This window comes from Sus scrofa, chromosome Y, assembly GCF_054392235.1.
Source record: "Sus scrofa isolate SSC_HxYL_T2T_F1_AM1 chromosome Y, Sscrofa_HxYL_maternal_Yorkshire_Landrace_v2.0, whole genome shotgun sequence".
Classification (NCBI taxonomy): Eukaryota; Metazoa; Chordata; class Mammalia; order Artiodactyla; family Suidae; genus Sus; species Sus scrofa.
Genome location: NC_139402.1, coordinates 2,540,001 through 2,558,797, shown reverse-complemented (window position 1 = coordinate 2,558,797; position 18,797 = coordinate 2,540,001). Strand labels below are relative to the sequence as shown.

Genomic DNA, 18,797 nt, shown 5'->3' with positions numbered 1-18,797 from the left:
TCTGTGGACCTGACTCCTGGGGACCCCCTGTAAGTGGAATCCTATAGGGCTTGTCCTTCTGTGACTGGCTTATGTCACCCAGCATCAGGACCTCAAGGTCCATCCGTGTTGCAGCCTGTGTCAGGACGTTTCCCCTTCCTCAGAAAACGAAATACAGAGCTTCCGTAGGACCCAGCCATCCCACTCCTGAGCCTCTATGCAGACAAAACCATAATTCAACAAGACCCATGCACCTATGTTCACAGCAGCACTATTCCCAATAGCCAAGACATGGAAACAACCTAAACGTCCATCAACAGATAAATGGATTAAGAAGATATGGTACATATGCACAATGGAATACCACTCAGTCATGAAAAAAACAATCCCATTTGTAGCAACATGGATGCAACTAGAGAGTCTCACACGAAGTGAAGTCAGTCAAAGACAAAGACAATACGATATCACTTCTACGTGGAATCTAAAATACGGAACAAGCAGAAACAGACTCACACAGAGAACAGACTTGTGGTTGCTGGGGGGTGGGGGAGGGAGTGGGCTGGACGGAGAGTTTCGGCTTCGTAGATGCAAACTATGCCATGGAGAATGGATTAGCCATGAGATCCTCCTGTGCAGCAGAGGGAACTCTGTCCAGTCTCCTGGGATAGAAACAGCTTGGTTGTTTCCACGTTTCGGCTGCTGGAATAACTCTGCTGTGAATATGCATGGGCATGCGTCTGGGTGAAAAGATGTTTTCATTTCTCACCCTGCAACTTATATGAAGCAAATGTTTGTAAGCATCTTTCATTTTTTTATTTTTAGGGCCGCAACCGCAGCATATGCAGGTTCCCAGGCTAGGGGTTGAATCAGATCGGCAGCTTCAGGTCTACACCACAACCACGGCAACACCAGATCTGAGCCACATCTGCAACCTACACCACAGCTCACAGCAATGCCAGATTCTTAACCCTCTGAGCAAGACCAGGGATGGAAACTGCATCCTCACAGACACTATGTCGGGGTCTTTTTTTTTTTTTTCAGGGCCGCACCCACGCAGCCTATGCCACAGCCACGCCATATCCAAAGATCCAAGCTGCGTTGGGACCTACACCACAGTCACAGCACTGCTGGACCCTTAGCCCACTGAGAGGGCCAGGGATTGAACCCGCGTCCTCATGGATTCTGGGTGGGTCCATTAACCACTGAGTCACAACAAGAACTCCTGTGAGCATCTTTCAAGACAGATGTTCCCACATGTGGAGGGTGTTGGCCTTGGTGCAGCGCTGGGGAGCCTGAATTTGGAGGGAGGAGCAAGGAATGGCAGGGCATAATTGTGCCGGCTCCCAACTCTGCTGCACAACCGGATCAGTGAACCCCAGGTCTCTGGAGGGAGCCTGAGCAGTAGAACTGGTGTGACAAGCACACCGCCCATCCCTCATCCTGGGTCTGAAGCCTCTGCATCCCGGCGTCAGAGACGCCACCCCAGATGGCATGTGGGAAACTTCCACCACCACAGTGACCATATCATCAGGTATCCAACCCAGACGGGGGTCCTCAAAAGCCAGCTCCGGTCCAGAGGGCTCACCCACTCCAGACTCAGGCATCAAGCCCCTTGGGTGGCGAGAACGGAGGCTGAGTTCCCACAGGATGTGCCAGAGAGTGCGGAGAAAGGAGACGCTGACTGGGGGAGCGGCACCCCAACCCCAGAGCCCCCACCCCACAGAGACTCCTTGGCAGATGTTCTGCCTCAACCTGGTTTTGTGAGTCAGCGTTCTGGAGGGTTCCAGGCACGCCTCTTCCCGAGACACTGGAAGAAGGGGGATATTTGGAGAAAATGTCACACTTCAGAGACCCTCCCAGGTCCTAGAGAAAGAATCCAAGCTGCGAAACTGGGCTGAGGTTTCTTTAAAAAGATCTGTGTATGTCTGGAAAAGACGGAGAAAGGACCCCCTGCCGTTGCCGTTCCCGCTGTGGCTCAGTGGGCTAAGAACCGACATAGTCTCTCTGAGGACACAGGTTCGATCCCTAGCCTTGCTCTGTGGGCTAAGGATCCACCATTGCCGTGAGCTGAGGTGTAGGCCGCAGATGCAGCTGGGATCCTGCATTGCTGTGGCTGTGGTGTAGACTGGCAGCTGGAGCTCCGATTTGACCCCTAGCCTGGGGACTTCCACATGCTGCAGGTCTGGCCCCCCCCCCAAAAAAGGGAGTTCCCATCGTGGCGCAGTGGTTAATGAATCTGACTAGGAACCATGAGGTTGTGGGTTCCATCCCTGGCCTCGCTCAGTGGGTTAAGGATCTGGCGTTGCCGTGAGCTGTGGTGTAGGTCACAGATGTGGCTCGGATCCTGTGTTGCTGTGGCTCTGGCGTAGGCCAGTGGCTACAGCTCCAATTAGACTCCTAGCCTGGGAACCTCCAAATGCCATGGGTGCAACCCTAGAAAATACAAAAAAAAAAAAATTGTTTTAAAGGAAAATAAAAAAATTGAAGTAAAATTCCTCAAAAAAGGACGGGCCTGGGGATTCTCCACCCTTATTTACAACCTGGATAACAGCGGCTCTCACTCTTTATGTGCATCCGCTCTTTATGGGGGGAAATGATGTAAAGGTGCTTGTTTTCATGGACCCTGGCAGGTTCAAGGTCAGGGGCACGAAGCCAGTGGTCTTCTAGTTTAGGACCGGTCTTGACTTTGCAGCTAGTGTCTATAAGCTGCCCCACAGCGCCACCTGCTGGCTGCCAGGCAGCCAGGCCCTGCCCCACATGGTCCAGCGTCGCCGTGGCAACAGGAGGATGTCTCCCTCCAAGGTTCACCCGCTGCCCTGAGATGCATTAGGGGAGAAGCCAGAGCAGGTGACTCCTGGAGCCCTGGAGGGTCCCCACTGTTGAGTCTTCCCGGCCCCTCCGCAGGCCATGGAGGTGGACCAACCCTGGGAGCACACAGTCTCTGACCAGCAGCTGGCTTCCCTGTCATCTTCTTTTTAGGGCCGCACCCGCGGCACATGGAAGTTCCCAGGCTAGGGGTGGAATCGGAGCTGCAGCCGCCAGCCTACACCACCTTCATGGCAACACAGGATCTGAGCCACATCTGCCACACCTACACCACAGCTCACAGCAACACCAGATCCTTAAGCCACTGAGCAAGGCCAGGCATCAAACCCGCATTCTCACAGACACTGTGTCAGGCTCTTAACCTGCTGAGCCACCATGGGAACTCTGGTGAACTAGATTTCTCATTTCCTGGATCAGGCCATGTGGAGGTGACTCAGGGCTACAGTGTTGCAAACCTCCGGACGTTACCTTTTCTGCGGCAGCTAGACTCAGGGCGGAACATTGTTCATCAGGTGCTCAGGAGGTACCCCTGGGATGGAGCCTCTCCAGAGATGATCACAAGGGTTGTAATTTGGGGGGAGTGAGTATATATATATACACACATACAAACATAATAACCATTATTAAAAGATTGCAATTTAATCTAGAATAGGCAACTTCACAGAGTAGGGAAGTAGACGGTGGGGCCAGGGGCTGAGGGAGGGGATGGGGGAGTGGGTGCTGAATGGAGACAGAGTTTCAGTTTGGGAAGGTGAGAAAGTTCTGGAGACGGAGGATAGGGGGTGGCTGCTAAACACTACGAATGTCCTCAAGGCTACTGGACTGGACACTTAAAAATGGCGCAGGAGTTCCCAGGGCCACTCCGATCCAGGAGGACCTCCTCTCAGAACTTCCCGTGGCTTCTCCTCTGTGACTGTGTCTCCTCTTGCGTCTCTTAGGAGGACCCTGTCCTTGGAGGGAGGGCCCCTCATCCAGGGGGACCTCCTCTCAGACCCCTCACTTCATCACATGCAAGGAATGAAATGAAATAAAATAGATCGGACTGGAATGATACACAATCAAATGAAAATAACTCAAAAACTAAAACAAGACACCCCTCACGGTGACAGGCAGTCGGCATCTGGGAGCAGAAGCTCAGCATCGCTCTCCGGGCACAAAACCAGGAAATGTGCCAGACACGGCCTCTGGAGGGCAGTCCGTGAGGGGTCTCAGATGACGCTGGGGGTCACTTCCTGGCCAGGATGGCGTCGTAGGTGCCCCCGGTTCTGCGGCACTGGATGTCGTGGAAGCCAGCGGGGGCCAGGAGTGCGCGGTACTGGGCGGGGGTCCGCTCGCGGCCCTCGGTCTGCACGAGCATGTTGAGCGAGTAGAGCTGTGTGGTCAGGGGGCCCCGCCCATCGGCATCCAGGAGGCTCTCAATGACCAGGATGCCACCGCCTGGAACGGGGAGGCAGGTGCGTGAGTGAGGATGGCCAGGATCAAGCACCTGCTGCCCCTCCTTCTAGGCCCCCGTCCCCGCTGGCTCGTCCACGCCCTGGGCATCTTCCATCCTCTCTGGCAGGATGGCCCCTGACCTGGGCACACCCCCCTGGTGTCCCTGCTCCCTTCCAGCTCTAATGGGCAAGGCAGGCCCTGAGTCTCTGGGCAGGTCCACAGGAGAAGACACAGGGGCGTGTGTGTGCAAACAACGCCCACCCCTCCTGGCCATGTGGGGTCTGACCACATGAGGGGTGTGGCTGCCACAGCCGTCCTCATGCCAATGACCACTGGCTCTCAAGCACAGGGAGACACCTGTCCACTTTACCTTGACCTTAGAAAGGACTGTTTGAGCCAAACTCACTCAAGGCTCCACAAATCCCCCAGGTGTGGGCTGGGAACTGAGGTCTGATGGTCATTTCCAGATTTCAAGCTGCATATAAAATACTTCATTCTTCCCACAAGCTGGAATGTTCTGAGCAGCCCGGGGGCACCCAGGGAGCTTGGGGGTGTCGACCGGCCAGCCTCCTGGTGGCTACAATCTCTCTGCCAGACCACCTGCCCTGCTCGGGTATTTCTGACGCTGATGGATTTGACATTGCCACGTCCTTGTACAGGTGTAAATACAGGTAATAATGGGCTATCGAAAGAGCAAAGATGCAGAACAACGGGCAGTAACCAGAGGCATTCTCTAAACTGCCTTGAGCATGGGCTGCACACGTGGCAGATGCTGGATCAAAACTCTCAGAACGAGAAACGGAACCCTCCAGCACTGTTGGTGGGAATGTCAATTGGTGCAGCCACCACGGAGAAGGATATGGAGGTTCCTCAGAAAACTACCTACCATAAAATCCAGCAGTCCCACTCCTGGGCATCTCTCTTGACCAAACTCTCATTCAAAAATATACATGAGCCCCTATGTTCACAGCAGCACTATTCACAACAGCCAAGACATGGAAACAACCTAAGCGTCCATGAATAGAGGATGGATTAAGAAGAAGTGCATATACACAATGGAATATTACTCAGCCATAAAAAAGAATGAAACCACGCCATGGGCAGCAACACGGATGGACTTAGAGATTCTCATGCTAAGGGAGGTAAGTCAGACAGAGAAAGACACATACCACAGGAGCCCACTTGTATGTGGAAACTAAAATATGGCACAAATGAAGTTATTTACAAAACAGAAAGAGACTCACAGACTTTGAAAACAAACGTGTGGTTACCAAAGGGGAAAGGTCGGTGGGGGGAGGAATAAATTAGGAGTTTGGGATTAACAGATACACACTAGTATATATAAACAGATAAACAGCAGGGACCTGCTGTACAGCACAGGAAACTTTACCCCGTACTGTGTAATAATCTATATGGGAAAAGCAGCTGAAAAAGATGGATGGATGGATATGGGTCAATGACTCACTTTGCTGGTCTCCTAAAACGAACAGAATCCGGGTATGTCAATTCCACCCCAGTGAAGATTTTTAAAAACTCTCATAGGAGGACAAGACGTCCCCAACCCTTCCAAAGCCAGCGTGAAAGACAGAAAACACAACCGCACTGAGAAAGCCTTCAGCTCTCCAATTCGGGACGGGTAAGAACCACCGACACCCAGAAAGCATCATGTGGATGACAGACCTGGGAGAGCATGCCACGGCTCTCCTTCCCAGCTCTTCCCTCACCACTGAGAAACAAATCCACAAACAGATTTAACCCATTTCCACTCAAAGCACAAAGGCCAGCCTCCCGATTAAATCACGATGATGATGATTCCATTTTATTTTGGCTTTTCCAGGCAGCACGTGTGGCATATGGAGGTTCCCAGGCTAGGAACTGAATCGGAGTTGCAGCTGGGACCTACGCCACAGCCACAGCAGTGCCCGATCCCAGCCGCGTCTGCGACCTGAAACACAGCTCACGGCAACGCCAGCTCCTTAACCCACGGAGTGAGACCAGGGATCAAAAACGCATCCTCATGGATGATACTAGTCGGGTTTCCAACCCGCTGAGCCACAGTGGGAACTCCGATGGAGGGATTTTCACAGGTTTCAACCCACTTTATTAAGGACCTGATCCTCAAACAAAGCACCATGTAAACGTACAGCGGCTTCGTTGACAGGGTCCTGGGTCCTCTGACACCGTGAACCTGACCCCCACTTCTAGGAGTGTCCCCGAGAGACCAAAACAAGATCCGAGCTTTTTGTGGAATAATTTGCAGCAATGCAGACACGACAGCATTGCCAACAACCTGCGGCTAGTGGAACAGACGCCGGGATGTCCGCAGAGCAGCAGAGAGCAGGGCAAGGCTGAGGATGCTCTCTGCGCCCAGAACCGGGCTTCCTCCCCGTCCAACGGAGAAAGCCCCGGGCAAGGCAGCAGACAGAGCAGGGAACATTCGGTGTTTCAGTGCATGTTCATGTGTGTGTATATATATGCGTGTGTGCTGCAACACGTACACACACATGCACACAACCCATAGTCCATATGCACTACATACATACACACATGCATACATTCATCCTACATACATACACACACACCCGTAGGCACATGTACACACACACATACCTGTATATCCATATATCCACATGTACATGCATATGCACGCGTTATACATAAAATACAGGTATACACAGAGCTGCACGTGGGTGTGTACATACGAGCGTGCTTATGCATATACCTAAAAATGCACATATCTACCCATCTACGTGTATGCATGTGTGTACACGAGTGTGCACGTTCTCTATCCTCATGTGTGTGCATACATATTCACACATGTCCATGCACATGCACACGCTACCTCTGTACACATGCAGCTTGTATGCACCCACCCACATGCACATACACACGCACACAAACACACGCACACATGTACATACATATTTGCCCACGTACACGCATACACACATAGCCATAATACATGTGAATACACACACACACGTAAGGATATATAAACATGCATTCACATGTATACACTACACGTATACATGTATACATACACAAACATATCCATACATCCGTGTATACCCACATGCACAGACATGCCTGCATATACACGGCTATGTATGTCTACATGTATATACATGTGTCTAGATATGCACACGCATCCACAGATACTGTTAATTCCTAGGTACGCACAGATACTACATGCGTATGTACACTTGCACACACACGTATGCGTATATATATTATAATACTTGTTCACATAATACCTGTAATATGTACATATGTATACCTTCCCATGCACATACACTATGCACATACACAGACATATGATTACACGCATACGGACACAGACACACATATATGTACACACGCATTTGCTCGTTTTCACAAACCCGACACCGGAAGAGTCAACCAGACACCGGTAAAAACAGCTCCCCTGCAAGAGCCACAAATACACTTGAGGGGATCAGATTCTAATCAGGTACCTTTTTACGCAGCGTGTGGGCTTTGAACTATGCAAACATCTTACTCGGTCCAGAATGACAGCGACACGAGGAGAGGCAAGCTGTGAAACGGGAAGCAGCCAAAGGCCACAAGCCAGACTGTGACTCGCGGGGGCAATGTCGCCTCGCGTGAGAATCGCCGGCCCTGGGGCCTTGGACAGGCCAGGGCGTGGCTGCTCTAAATGAAAAATGTGCAGAGAGCCACAGTGTCCCTTGGCCGTCTTGCCCTTGGCCGTGACCTTGGCTTGGCTGCTGTGGGATGCCATCGTGTACAGGGCAGGACAGACACACAGGAACTTGAGGACATTGGGACCAAGGCTCCAGGTCTAAGATAACACATGTGCACAGCGTCAAGCAAACGGAGGGGACGATGTGAGACCAAGAATGTGTGTGTGTGTGTGTGTGTACACATTCTTTTTATGTATGTGTGTGTGACTGGGTCTCTTTGCTGTACAGTGGGGTTTGGCACAATGTTATAAATTAACTACACTTTTATTTTTCAAAAGCAATTAAAACAACAAAGAAAGAAAACAGGACCCCCCCCCCCCCGCCCCGCTGGAATGTCAGTAGGGATGGATATGGGACGAACGCATTTTCATTCAATGCATTTCCTACCTCCACACAGAAGGGGTCTAGAGGCAGCGCCCCCACCCCGCCAGCAGCGGGCACCTCCACAGCTGACGACACTTCCTCACCAACAGAAGCACAATGTCTGGGGAAAATGCACGATTCTAAAGCAGGAGAAGGGGGTTCCCATCATGGCTCAGCTGAAATGAATCCAACTGGTATCTAGGAGGATGCGGGTTCGATCCCTGGCCTCGCTCAGTGGGTTAAGGATCCCACGTTGCCATGAGCTGTGGCTCAGATCCCGTGTTGCTGTGGCTGTGGTACAGGGTGGCAGCTGGAGCTCCGATTCGACCCCAAGCCTGGGAACCTGCATATGCCGCAGGTATGGCCCTAAAAAGCAATAAATAAATACATAAATAAAACAGGAGAGGTAATTAAGAAGCCTGTGGTACGATGACAAACTCAAAAGCAAGAGAGCCTCAGAGGCTTCCTGCAGAGCGGAGCCACCTTGGGCAAAGAAACACACAGGCACCAGGGTGCAGGGGGATTTCAAATACACGGAAACATGAATATTAGCATAAATGGGTCCTGGGAAGTATCTGGAATGACCCCCCCCCTTTTTTTTTTTTGTCTTTTTGCTATTTCTTTGGGCCGCTCCCGCGGCATATGGAGGTTCCCAAGCTAGGGGTCGAATCGGAGCTGTAGCCACTGGCTTACGCAACCTCATGGTTCCTAGTCGGATTCGTTAACCACTGCGCCACGACGGGAACTCCTGGAATGACCCATTTTGAGGGGTTCTTACAGGTCTTGGGCTGGAATTTTCTCATCTGAATATGGAGATACAGTAGTTACCAACTCTCACGCTTGCTGTGGGATGTCCTTGTTACAGCCCCTAAATGCAACTGTTATGACAAGTTGCCCACATCCTCACGCACCAGCAAGACATAGGGACCTCAGAGGGCAGCTGGGATACAGTCCCCACCACACAGAGGCTGTGCCCAGGTCCTCATGTCGCTTCGGGTGGGGTGGACCTCACAGCACGGCGGCAACGCGAGCCCCGTCACATGCACAGGGGTCTCCATCTTTGCTTGGGGTCAGTTACAGAGCGGTCATTAACGCCACTTAGGCGTTAATGACTGGTCGGGAAGGAGAGCCAGGCGACCTGAACGCATACCCTTGTCCCATGAGACGCTGCCTCCGCCCCCGCCGGGCAGCCCCGGCCCCTACCTGTCCTGCAGGCGCCGTGGATTCTGGCCAGCAGGCGGGAGCACTTGTCGTCCGTCCAGTCGTGCAGGACCCTGGCCAGCAGGTACAGGTCCGCCTCCGGGAGGGGGTCTTTAAAGAAATCTCCTGCAACACAGGACGCGTGCCCTGGGCTCCGTCTGCCTGTCCGGCTCATTGGACCACGCCCACACCCAGCACGGCAAGGTCGCCTGCACAGCCCAAGCTTTCCGAGGTCTCCCCAGCTGGTGACCTCCCCCCACCCCCAGAACACAAAGAATCTCAGCGCAGACAAGAGCGTTCTGAAAGAGGCCCCTTTTCCTCCATCAGATCTGGAAATGGTTTAAGGAGATTTCCCACGTCCACAGACAGCACAAGACCCCTGGCTACGGCTTAGTAGCTCCTCCCTGATGTGTCAAACTGGACCAGCAGCGTGTATGGGTTTTCCTGATTAAACAGAAACGCCTAAGAGTGGAGTTCCCGTTGTGGGTCAGCAGGTCAAGAACATGCCTGGTATCCATGAGGATGCGGGTTCAATCTCTGGGCTTGCTCCGTGGGTTAAGGATGTAGTGTTGCCCGGAGCTGGGGTATAAATCACAGACATAGCTCCGATCCCGCATGGCTGTGGCTGTGGTGTAGACATGCAGCCGGAGCTCCAATGGACCCCTAGCCTGGGAACTTCCCTGTGCCGCAGCTGCAGCCATAAAAAGAAACAAAATAATAAAAATTAAAAGCCTGAGAGAGACCCTTCCCCGACGGTGGTGTGTAACTTCCATATCCGACCATGTTGCCTGCCAACCATGTGGCTGCGGGAAGGGGCCCTGGACAGCCCTGAGCGGCACCGCGGGACCGACTGGTCCAGACTGCGCAGACCCACAGGGGATGGGGGCAGGTCCGGGATGACACAGAGGCGGTTCCCAAATCTGTGCCCTGCGCCAAAGTGCCCAGGAAACATGGACCCCACCCCGCCCCCATGAGATACGACCGCAAAAAGGAGGTTGCTCCAAAATGGATTTTCTTCCACTCAGAGTAGAAAGACAGCCGTCCCTCTCAGAAAACTACAGCCAAGGACCACGTTTGGCCAGGCATCTGTCCGCCTACAGCCTGCAGGGGGAGAGCAGACCCAAGGGGGTCAACACGCCCGCCCCTGCGGCCAGCCTCCCTGCTGACCACCAGCCTCACCTCCGCTGGGTAAAAGCACAGAATGTAAGTTACTGTTTCATTTAATCAAGGTGAGGCATGGAAGTAAGACGGACCTCGAACCCACCCACACACCCCCGCCTCCACGAAGTAGGATGGACACTGGGATTCAGATTAAGACCGGGGTGAGCGGCCCCCGCCGTGCACAAAATTTAAAGCGCCCCAAAACTCGGCCACGGAGATTCCATATATTCTTTTCAATTTTTTTTTTCCTTTTCCAGCCACCCCACAGTGTAGGGAATTCCCAGGGCAGGAATCACATCTGCGTTGCAGTTGTGACCTACCCCACAGCTATGTCCACATGAGATCCTTTAACCCACTGAGCTGGATGGGGGATGGAACCGGCGTCCTGGTGCTGCAGAGTCACCGCCCATCCCATTGCACCACAGCGAGCTCAGAAGATTCAATATATTTTAACGCAATTGTTTCTCTCTCTCTTTTTTCTTTTTTTTTTTTTTTTTTTTCATTTTACAGCTGCACCTGCAGCATATGGAAGTTCCCAGGCTGGGGATCAAATCAGAGCTGCAGCTGCAGCTTATGTCACAGCCACAGCAATGCTGGATCTGAGCCACATCTGCGACCTACACCAGGTCCTTAACCCACAGAGCGAGGTCGGGGAGCAAACCCACATCCATGAAGACACCACAGTCTCTCCCGTGCCCACTGAGCCGCAACGGGAACTCCAACACAGTGTTTTAAAAAATCAGCATTAAGCGCCCCACCCCACCGCCCAAAATTCCTGGAGGTCGGAATTTCAGAATTTGAAATAAAGATGGCAGGGAGCCCTTCAAGAACAGTGTCTGCAGGTCGGACCATAGCTCCTGAGAAAAAGCCCATCCCTGGGAGCTGCGCCCCGTTTCCAAGGCAAGCGGGAGTCCTGCCCCCTCTCGGCAAAGTGGCTGTGGTCTCTGAGCCTCAGAAAGGCTGACAACCTTCTCATTGTCTGAGCCAGTAACTGTCCCCTGACCTTGCCTTCAACCCACGTCATTACTGTCCATAAATGCTCTGGATTAGGTACCTGGGTCAGGAGATACCTGCTCTGGATTAGGTACCTGGGCGGCGTAAGAAAAGGCCACAGACCAGGGGGCACAAAACCACAGGAACCCACCCTCCCGCATCCTGGAGACCAAATGCCTGAGGTCAAGGCGTCCCAGGGCCACGCTCCCTCCAGAGGCCCCAGGGGAGGGTCCTTCCTGCCTCTTCCAGCTTCTGGGGGCTCCAGGTGGCCCTGGGCTGGTGGCCGCCTCCCTCCCGTCTCTGCCTCTATCTTCACCTGGCTTCTCCTCTGTATCATCTCTGTCTTTATAAGCACACTTATTATTAGATTTAGGGGCCTCCTTCATCCATGAGGACCTGGTTCCTGGCACACAGCTCCAAAACCATAGCAATTTCTTGATCCCTTTGAGCAGGGCATCTGTGGTTTTTCCTAAGAAAGCCAAGCTCACCTGTTCATGCTAATGAGGTGGGACTGGTGCCAGAGGAACCAACCAGGTGAGGAAAGGGTTGGCTTTTTTAGCTCAACCCCAACCTCCAGAGCTGCTGAGGGGTCTACGTTTACTCAGTCCTACTGAGTGGAACCTCCCTAAAAAACTCTTTAAAAGGGCTTCAGAGAGCTTCCTGGTTGGGGATCCCACAGTTGGGAGGGTGCTGTACCCCAAGCTCCGTGGAAACAGAACCTCCAGGATGTGGGCCCCCCCCCCCGACCTCACCCTCCACCTTCTCCTCTGGCTGTTCACCCCTTTATGAGCAAAAGGTAAGTCATGTGTTTTCTGAGTTTTTTGGGGGGCCATGGGGATCCTCCAACTGTAAGAGGTTGGACCGAAGTGTGGGTGACCTGAACCCCGCCTGTGGTTGGGGGTGAGGTGGGAGCAGTTGTGAGGGGGCTGGGCCCCCCCTCAGCATTTGCACCAATTCAGGGTCCTTTCACAGGTGAACTGAATTGGAGGACACCCAGCTGGGGTCTGAAGGGAACTGGAGGACTCCTTGGTGTGGAAACGCCCCACGTTGGGTGTCAGAAGCTCTGTGAGCAGAGAAACGGTTTTCATTTAACAGTCAACAATGTGTTCATTCCTTTGGAACAAACACCTCCACCTGGAGGACCTCCCTGATTCCTCCCCGTTCTCCGTAAGCCTTTCTTTCTTCTATAGTCAGAGCGGATCATCTCAAACAGCAATTAGATCGTGTCCGTACCTGTTTAACACGCTCCGTGGTTTTCATGGCTGTTAGAAAAGGACAAATGGCTTCGCCTGTCCTGCTGACCGAGGCGGGGCAGCTGGTGCAGGGCGGGCAAGGATTGGGAACACGTTTTGGGGCTGGTGGCTGTGACCTCCCCCGAGTACATCTCAGGACAATGTTTTATGACTTGCGTCCGACAGAGGAAAGAGACGACAATACTGGGGACGAGTCAGTGTGCCCAACCACCTAAGAGCAGACGCTTCGCTTTTCCAAGACCGAGGCTCACAGCCTCTGTAAATAAACTGTAACCCATTCTCTGGTTTCTCCTGACAGGTGTGTCTCTGCAATTTAATTTTGCATTTGTTGCTGGTCATGGAAGCAACAATCACATCTACGATTTGCCGGCTTTGCTCTGTGAATTGGTTTCGGGGGGTTGTGTTAACAAATGACAACAAATCACGTGGGTTAAAATGGCAGCCATCCATCCTCCCCCATCCTAGAGAGCAGACGTCTGAGGTCAAGGGGTCCCAGGGCCGGGCTCCCTCCAGAGGCTCCAGGGAGGGTCCTGCCTCCTCCAGCATCTGGGGGCTCCAGGCGGCCCTGGGCTGGTGGCTGCCTCCCTCCCAGCTCTGCCTCTGTCTTCCCATGGCTTCTCCTCTGTGTCTGGGTCTCCTCTTGTGTCTCTTAGGAGGACACCGTCCTTAGATGGGGGACCCCTCATCCAGGAAGACCTCCTCTCAGATCTTTCCCGTGGCGTCTCCTCTATGTCTGGGTCTCCTGTTGTGTCTCTTAGGAGGACTCTGTCCTTGGATGGAGGGCCCCCCTCATCCAGGAGGCCCTCCTCTCAGACCCTTCCCTTCCCCACCTGCACAGACCCTGTTTCTCAACAAGATGCCTGTGCTCATCCTAGATCCTTTGATACTCACCTTGCCAGCATCCTATTTCTACATAAGGTGACATTCACACATTCTGGGTGGAAACAAAATCTGAGGGCGCATTTTTGAACCCAGTGCAATACTCCAGAAAGAATTCATTGTAAGAAAACAATACACCTTCCCACAACTTTCCATCCATCCTGAGTCCCAGTTCTAAGTTGGGGGGGTGGCTATTTGGTGGATGGAGGAAGCCATGCTGACCATCACTGCTGGCCTCTCCCGAGCCCCCGGGACACCTCTGCTTCCCCGCAGACAGGATATCAATGGGAAACCCACCCTCACGGAAGCTGATCCGTCCATCCTCCGGGAAGGAGAAGTGCCTCTTTGCCATCTGGACCACATCTGGCATGTCAAACACGGTGACGTGGCATCCAGCGTAGAGAGACGTGCACTCCTTGGCCAGAGCCCCTGAACAGCCTGCAAGTGGACACAGGGCGAGCCTGGCGGGGGAACCGGGTGGTACCCACCCTCTGGTCTCCATGGCGACACGCTCATCCACAAGCCCCTGAATCCGGGAGTCTGCTGGGCTTGAATGACCCTCATGCCAACCTCCTGCACAGGCTCTGACCTCCCCAAGTCCTCCATGCCAGGGAGTCCATCCATCCCAGACAACAGCTGAGAGGAAGAACCCGGAGCAGCAGTCAGAGGAAGATGAGCCTGCGTCTCCCTGCAGGGGACGTTTCCAGGGGATGCCCCTTCCAGATGTCACTGGGTCCTAGAGAACCTCTACCTAGGGCTCCTGCCTTGTACTGTCTCCTCAGCTGCACCCCTGCCCCCAGGCAAAGCCATTCCCAGTCTGCACCTGCTCCGTGGAACCTGGTGGTGATGAGCAGGGGAAGACACCCCTTCTGCCCCACAGGTGCTGTCTGAGCCCCCACATCCCCAGGCCTCCCACGCCTCTGCTATGGGAGGGGGTGACGGAGGGAGATGGTTTGTCGAAAACAGACCGAGGGGTGGGCCTCGCAGCTGCCGTGTCCACCTCAGCAGAGCAACCTGCCTATCCTGTAAGGCAGGGACAATGACGCCCCTCAACCAGCTCTGCCTTGGCTCTAAGATCTCCCCCAAACCTGGTACCTGACCCAGAGAAGCTGCTCAAGACAGGGCCAGGCATCTTCTCATCACCTCAGAAGCTTTCCGAGTGAAGGGCGACGCCGACTCCCCGTGGGACCCCAGACACCTGCCCTGAGCCGGGCAGGTGCAGACAGGATTGTGGCCCCAGCAGGATGCCAGGGGAGGCTCTGCTGAGTGTCGGCAGATCCCGCCCTCAACCCCTCCCTGAGGTTTCGGACTGTTGTGCACAGGGAGAAGCACAGCTTTTTCCTACGCTCCCCTCCCAGAAGCCATGGCTGCTTGGCTCTACTGAGGAGCTGGGGGGCCGTGACAGCGCCCAGGGCGTCAACAGAAGACTTTCTCTACATCCTACACCAGATGTCCTCTGTCCCCGTCAGATCCCTGGGAACCCTTACAGTGCGAGGCGTCCTGGCGCTCTGCTGGTGGGAACGTAACTGGTGCAGCCACTGGGGGAGGAGGTTCCTTAAAAAACTAAAAACAGAACTACGTATGATCCAGCAATCCCACTCCTGGGCACCTATCCAGAGACAACCATACTTGGAAAAGATCCATGCACCACGTTCACAGCAGCACAATTCACAACAGCCGAGACATGAAAACAACCTAAATGTCCCTCGACAGAGGAATGGATCAAGAAGATGCGGTCCATAGACACAACGGAATACGACTCAGCCATAAAAAAGAACACAATCGTGCCATGTGCAGCAACATGGATGGACCTAGAGATTCTCATACTAAGTCAGTCAGACAGAGAAAGACAAATACCAGGGGACATCCCTTACACGTGGAATCTAAAATATGACACAAATGAACCTATTTACAAAACAGAAACAGACTCAGACATAGAGAACCAACTTAGAGTTACCGAAGGGGAAGGGAGGGGAGAGGAGAAGGACACCTTAGGAGTTTGGGATGAGCAGATACAAAGTATTACACATAAAATACATACAACATAAAGAATCTGGGATCATGAGATGCACACTATGATACAAAAGAGAGACAAACAACAAAGTCCCACTGTTCAGCACAGGGAACTCTATTCAGTATCTTATAATAAGCCTGTAACGGAAAAGATTTGAAAAAGAATACACGTATACATATATATGTTTCATATATGTATATATATATGCATATATTGATATCTGTATAGACACACGTGTTTATGTTATATATATATAAAACTGAGTCATTTTGCTGCACCCCTAAAATAACACTGTAAATGAACTATATTCCAATTAAAAGCAGGAGGGTGTAAACGTTTTGCCTCCAGAATCCCAACCAACGGACACTCACCTCCGAGGTCGCAGACGAGCGGGAACGGTGACAGGTCAAAGGCGGCCAGCACGCCCCTCCCTTCCACGCTCCACACGTCCCCCAGGCCCCGCAGGAACTGCAGCCGCTCCCCCTCAGACCTGAAGCGGAGCCCCGCCCGTCAGGTCCCGGTAGAAACAGGTGCAGCACGTCGAGCGATGCCCTGGATTGTGCTGCGCAAACAGTGTGCGCCCCACCCCACCGGGCGGAGCGCACGAGGATCCGGGGTCCTTTGCAGGTCCGGACGTGGAAGGGAGCGGGTCCAGATGGCGCGGATTCGGGGAGGAGGCGTGGAAAGACCCGGGGAGGGGAGGCCTTGGAAGGGAGCGGAGGTGAGGGGGCGGAGGAGGCTGGGTGGGTGAGGAGCTCCCGGGGGTCCTTCTCCTGCAGCCCGGCTGCGGGGTTTCTGGGTTTGGTGTCCGTGTAGGAAGACGAGGAGGAGGGAAGGGAGTGAAGGGGGAGAGACTCCAGGGAGGGGGAGGGCGTCCCCTCATCAGCGTCCCCTCCTTCCTCCCGCCACCCACGCCCCCAGCCCCACGGGCAGCTGCAAACCCTGCAAAGAGTCATCACAGCGTCACCACCTCAGAACGTTGCTACCAGAGTTCCATACGAGACACCACATCTATTTCTTGGCACGGAAAGCCAAAAATAAATAAAAAGTATTTTCTAGGTAACTCTAGCCAAATCGAAACGGTGCCTTGTTTCCCTACTTTAAAACGAAGAGAGAAATATTGGCAGCGACGCCAGAAATCGCTCCACACAAACATCAGAACGGCCAAATCGGTTTTTAAAAAAATTTTAAATTGAATATGAACTTCCAGGAATTCCCGTCGTGGCTCAGTGGTAACAAGCCCGGCTTGTATCCGTGAGGATGAGGGTTCCATCCCTGGCCTCGCTGAGTGGGTTAAGGATCTGGTGTGGCTGTGGCTGTGGAGTAGGCCGGCAGCTGCAGCTGCAGCTCCTGTTTGACCCATAGCCTGGGAATGTCCATATGTCGCAGGTGCAGCTGTAAAAAGACCCAACAGAAAAGAAAAAATCAACTTCCTTCTGTTTTGCTCTATTTGGACACATTGCTTTAGACCGGAACATCGTTTAAAAATAAGCGTGTCCCCAGACACAGAGAACAGACTTGTGGGGGGGGATGGACAGGGAGTTTGGGGTCCGTAGAGGCAAACTATGACATTTAGATGGAGAAGCCATGAGGTCCTGCTGTCCAGCACAGGGAGCTCTCTCCAGTCTCCTGGGAGACACCACGATGGAGGATTATATGCATGTACAGAGTTATAGATAGATATATGCACACTACACATATATATATGTATGTATAACTGAATCCCTTGCTGTGCCGCACAAATCGGCACAACCCTGTACATTAACGATACTACAATTTTCTTAAGTTGAGCAAGAGGACGCCGGACCCCAGGAGAGCCGGCGCGGGGCGTTACCTGTAGATGGCGCTGAAGAGCTCCTCAGAGGGAACCCCGAACGTCTTCAGATACTGGTTCTTCCCTTCCCTGAAAACGGGGGGCAAGGCTGTCACCGGGTCCTGAGACTTGGAGGCACATCAGCTCAGGCGCCCCCGGCCCCTCCCCTGCCATCACGGAAGGAACAAGCAGTGGACGTAAGTCAGCCACCCAGCACCCCCGGACGGCTTCCTGGCTGGCGAGCGGTAGAAGGCACATTCGGAGCCGCAGGCTCGCACAGCAGCCCGGCTCTCAGATGGGAGCCAAGAAGAAGGGTAAGGACGCTTAAGGAGAGTCTGCGGATGCTGTGCAGTGAGGGGAGCCCTCGGTCCTCGTGACTTGTCCCCCAGCATCTGGGATGGGCAACGCTTTGCAGCCGAACGGCCAACTGGTCTACCCGCAGCTGCCTCCACCTGCCCTGCGGCCCTGACGGAGGTCTGCCGCCTCCTGCCCCGCTCTCTCCAGCTCCCCAAGCACAGGCAAGCGGTCTCCCTGTGGCTTGTCCCCTTCCATCCTGGACGCAGTCTAGCACCGCCAAAATCAGCCCCCTCCTGCTTTCGTTAGAGGAGAGCCATCTCTCGTCGTCCTGACCTTGGGGAGACGGTGATGAAAACACACAGAAGCAGAAATTTGCGCCCATGGGTGGGACCCACGTGCACCAACCCAAGGCAGAAGTAAGGAGAAGAGGGGGGAAGACAGTATGAGATAAAGAATGTATACAGATGTATGATGGGGTCACTGTGCAGTGCAGCAGAAACTGACACAACACTGAAAATCAACTATAATTAAAATTTTTTAAAAAGAAATTATCAAATGCAAAACTTTCCTCTTTGTATCTCCTAGATATGTATTCATATCTTTAATTAGCTATTTCAGAGAAGACTGTAATTTCGCATTTGAGCATTGGAGACTTTAAATAATTTAATGGATTTTAATACATTTACTCATATAACTATGTCTACAAAGAGCCAGCGCTGGAGAGGGTGTGGAGAAAAGGGAACCCTCCTACACTGTCGGTGGGAATGCCAGTTGGTACAACCAGTATGGAAAACAGGATGGAGGTTCCTCAGCAAACTAAACTTAGAACTACCATGTGATCCAAGTCTTATTCCTGGGCATTTATC

General features: G+C 53.1%; 1 protein-coding gene across 4 annotated transcripts in view; it reads right to left on the bottom strand.

Annotated features, from left to right (window-relative positions):
* Positions 1 to 3,421: 3,421 nt before the first annotated feature.
* Positions 3,422 to 18,797, bottom strand: part of LOC110258194 (acetylserotonin O-methyltransferase) — a 34,692-nt gene continuing 19,316 nt past the window's right edge. For 2 of the 4 annotated variants that reach the window (XM_085009041.1, XM_021081387.2), the window contains exons 4-8: positions 17,656 to 17,724; positions 16,193 to 16,311; positions 14,105 to 14,245; positions 9,525 to 9,647; positions 3,422 to 4,242 (exon numbers count right to left, since the gene is read on the bottom strand). In XM_085009041.1, coding sequence (XP_084865167.1) covers positions 4,031 to 4,242; positions 9,525 to 9,647; positions 14,105 to 14,245; positions 16,193 to 16,311; positions 17,656 to 17,724 — 664 coding nt within the window. In that variant the 3' untranslated portion in view covers positions 3,422 to 4,030. Of the gene's footprint in view, positions 4,243 to 9,524; positions 9,648 to 14,104; positions 14,348 to 16,186; positions 16,312 to 17,655; positions 17,725 to 18,797 lie in introns of all 4 variants that reach the window. The other 2 variants (XM_085009042.1, XR_014836132.1) reach the window with 2 other exon arrangements.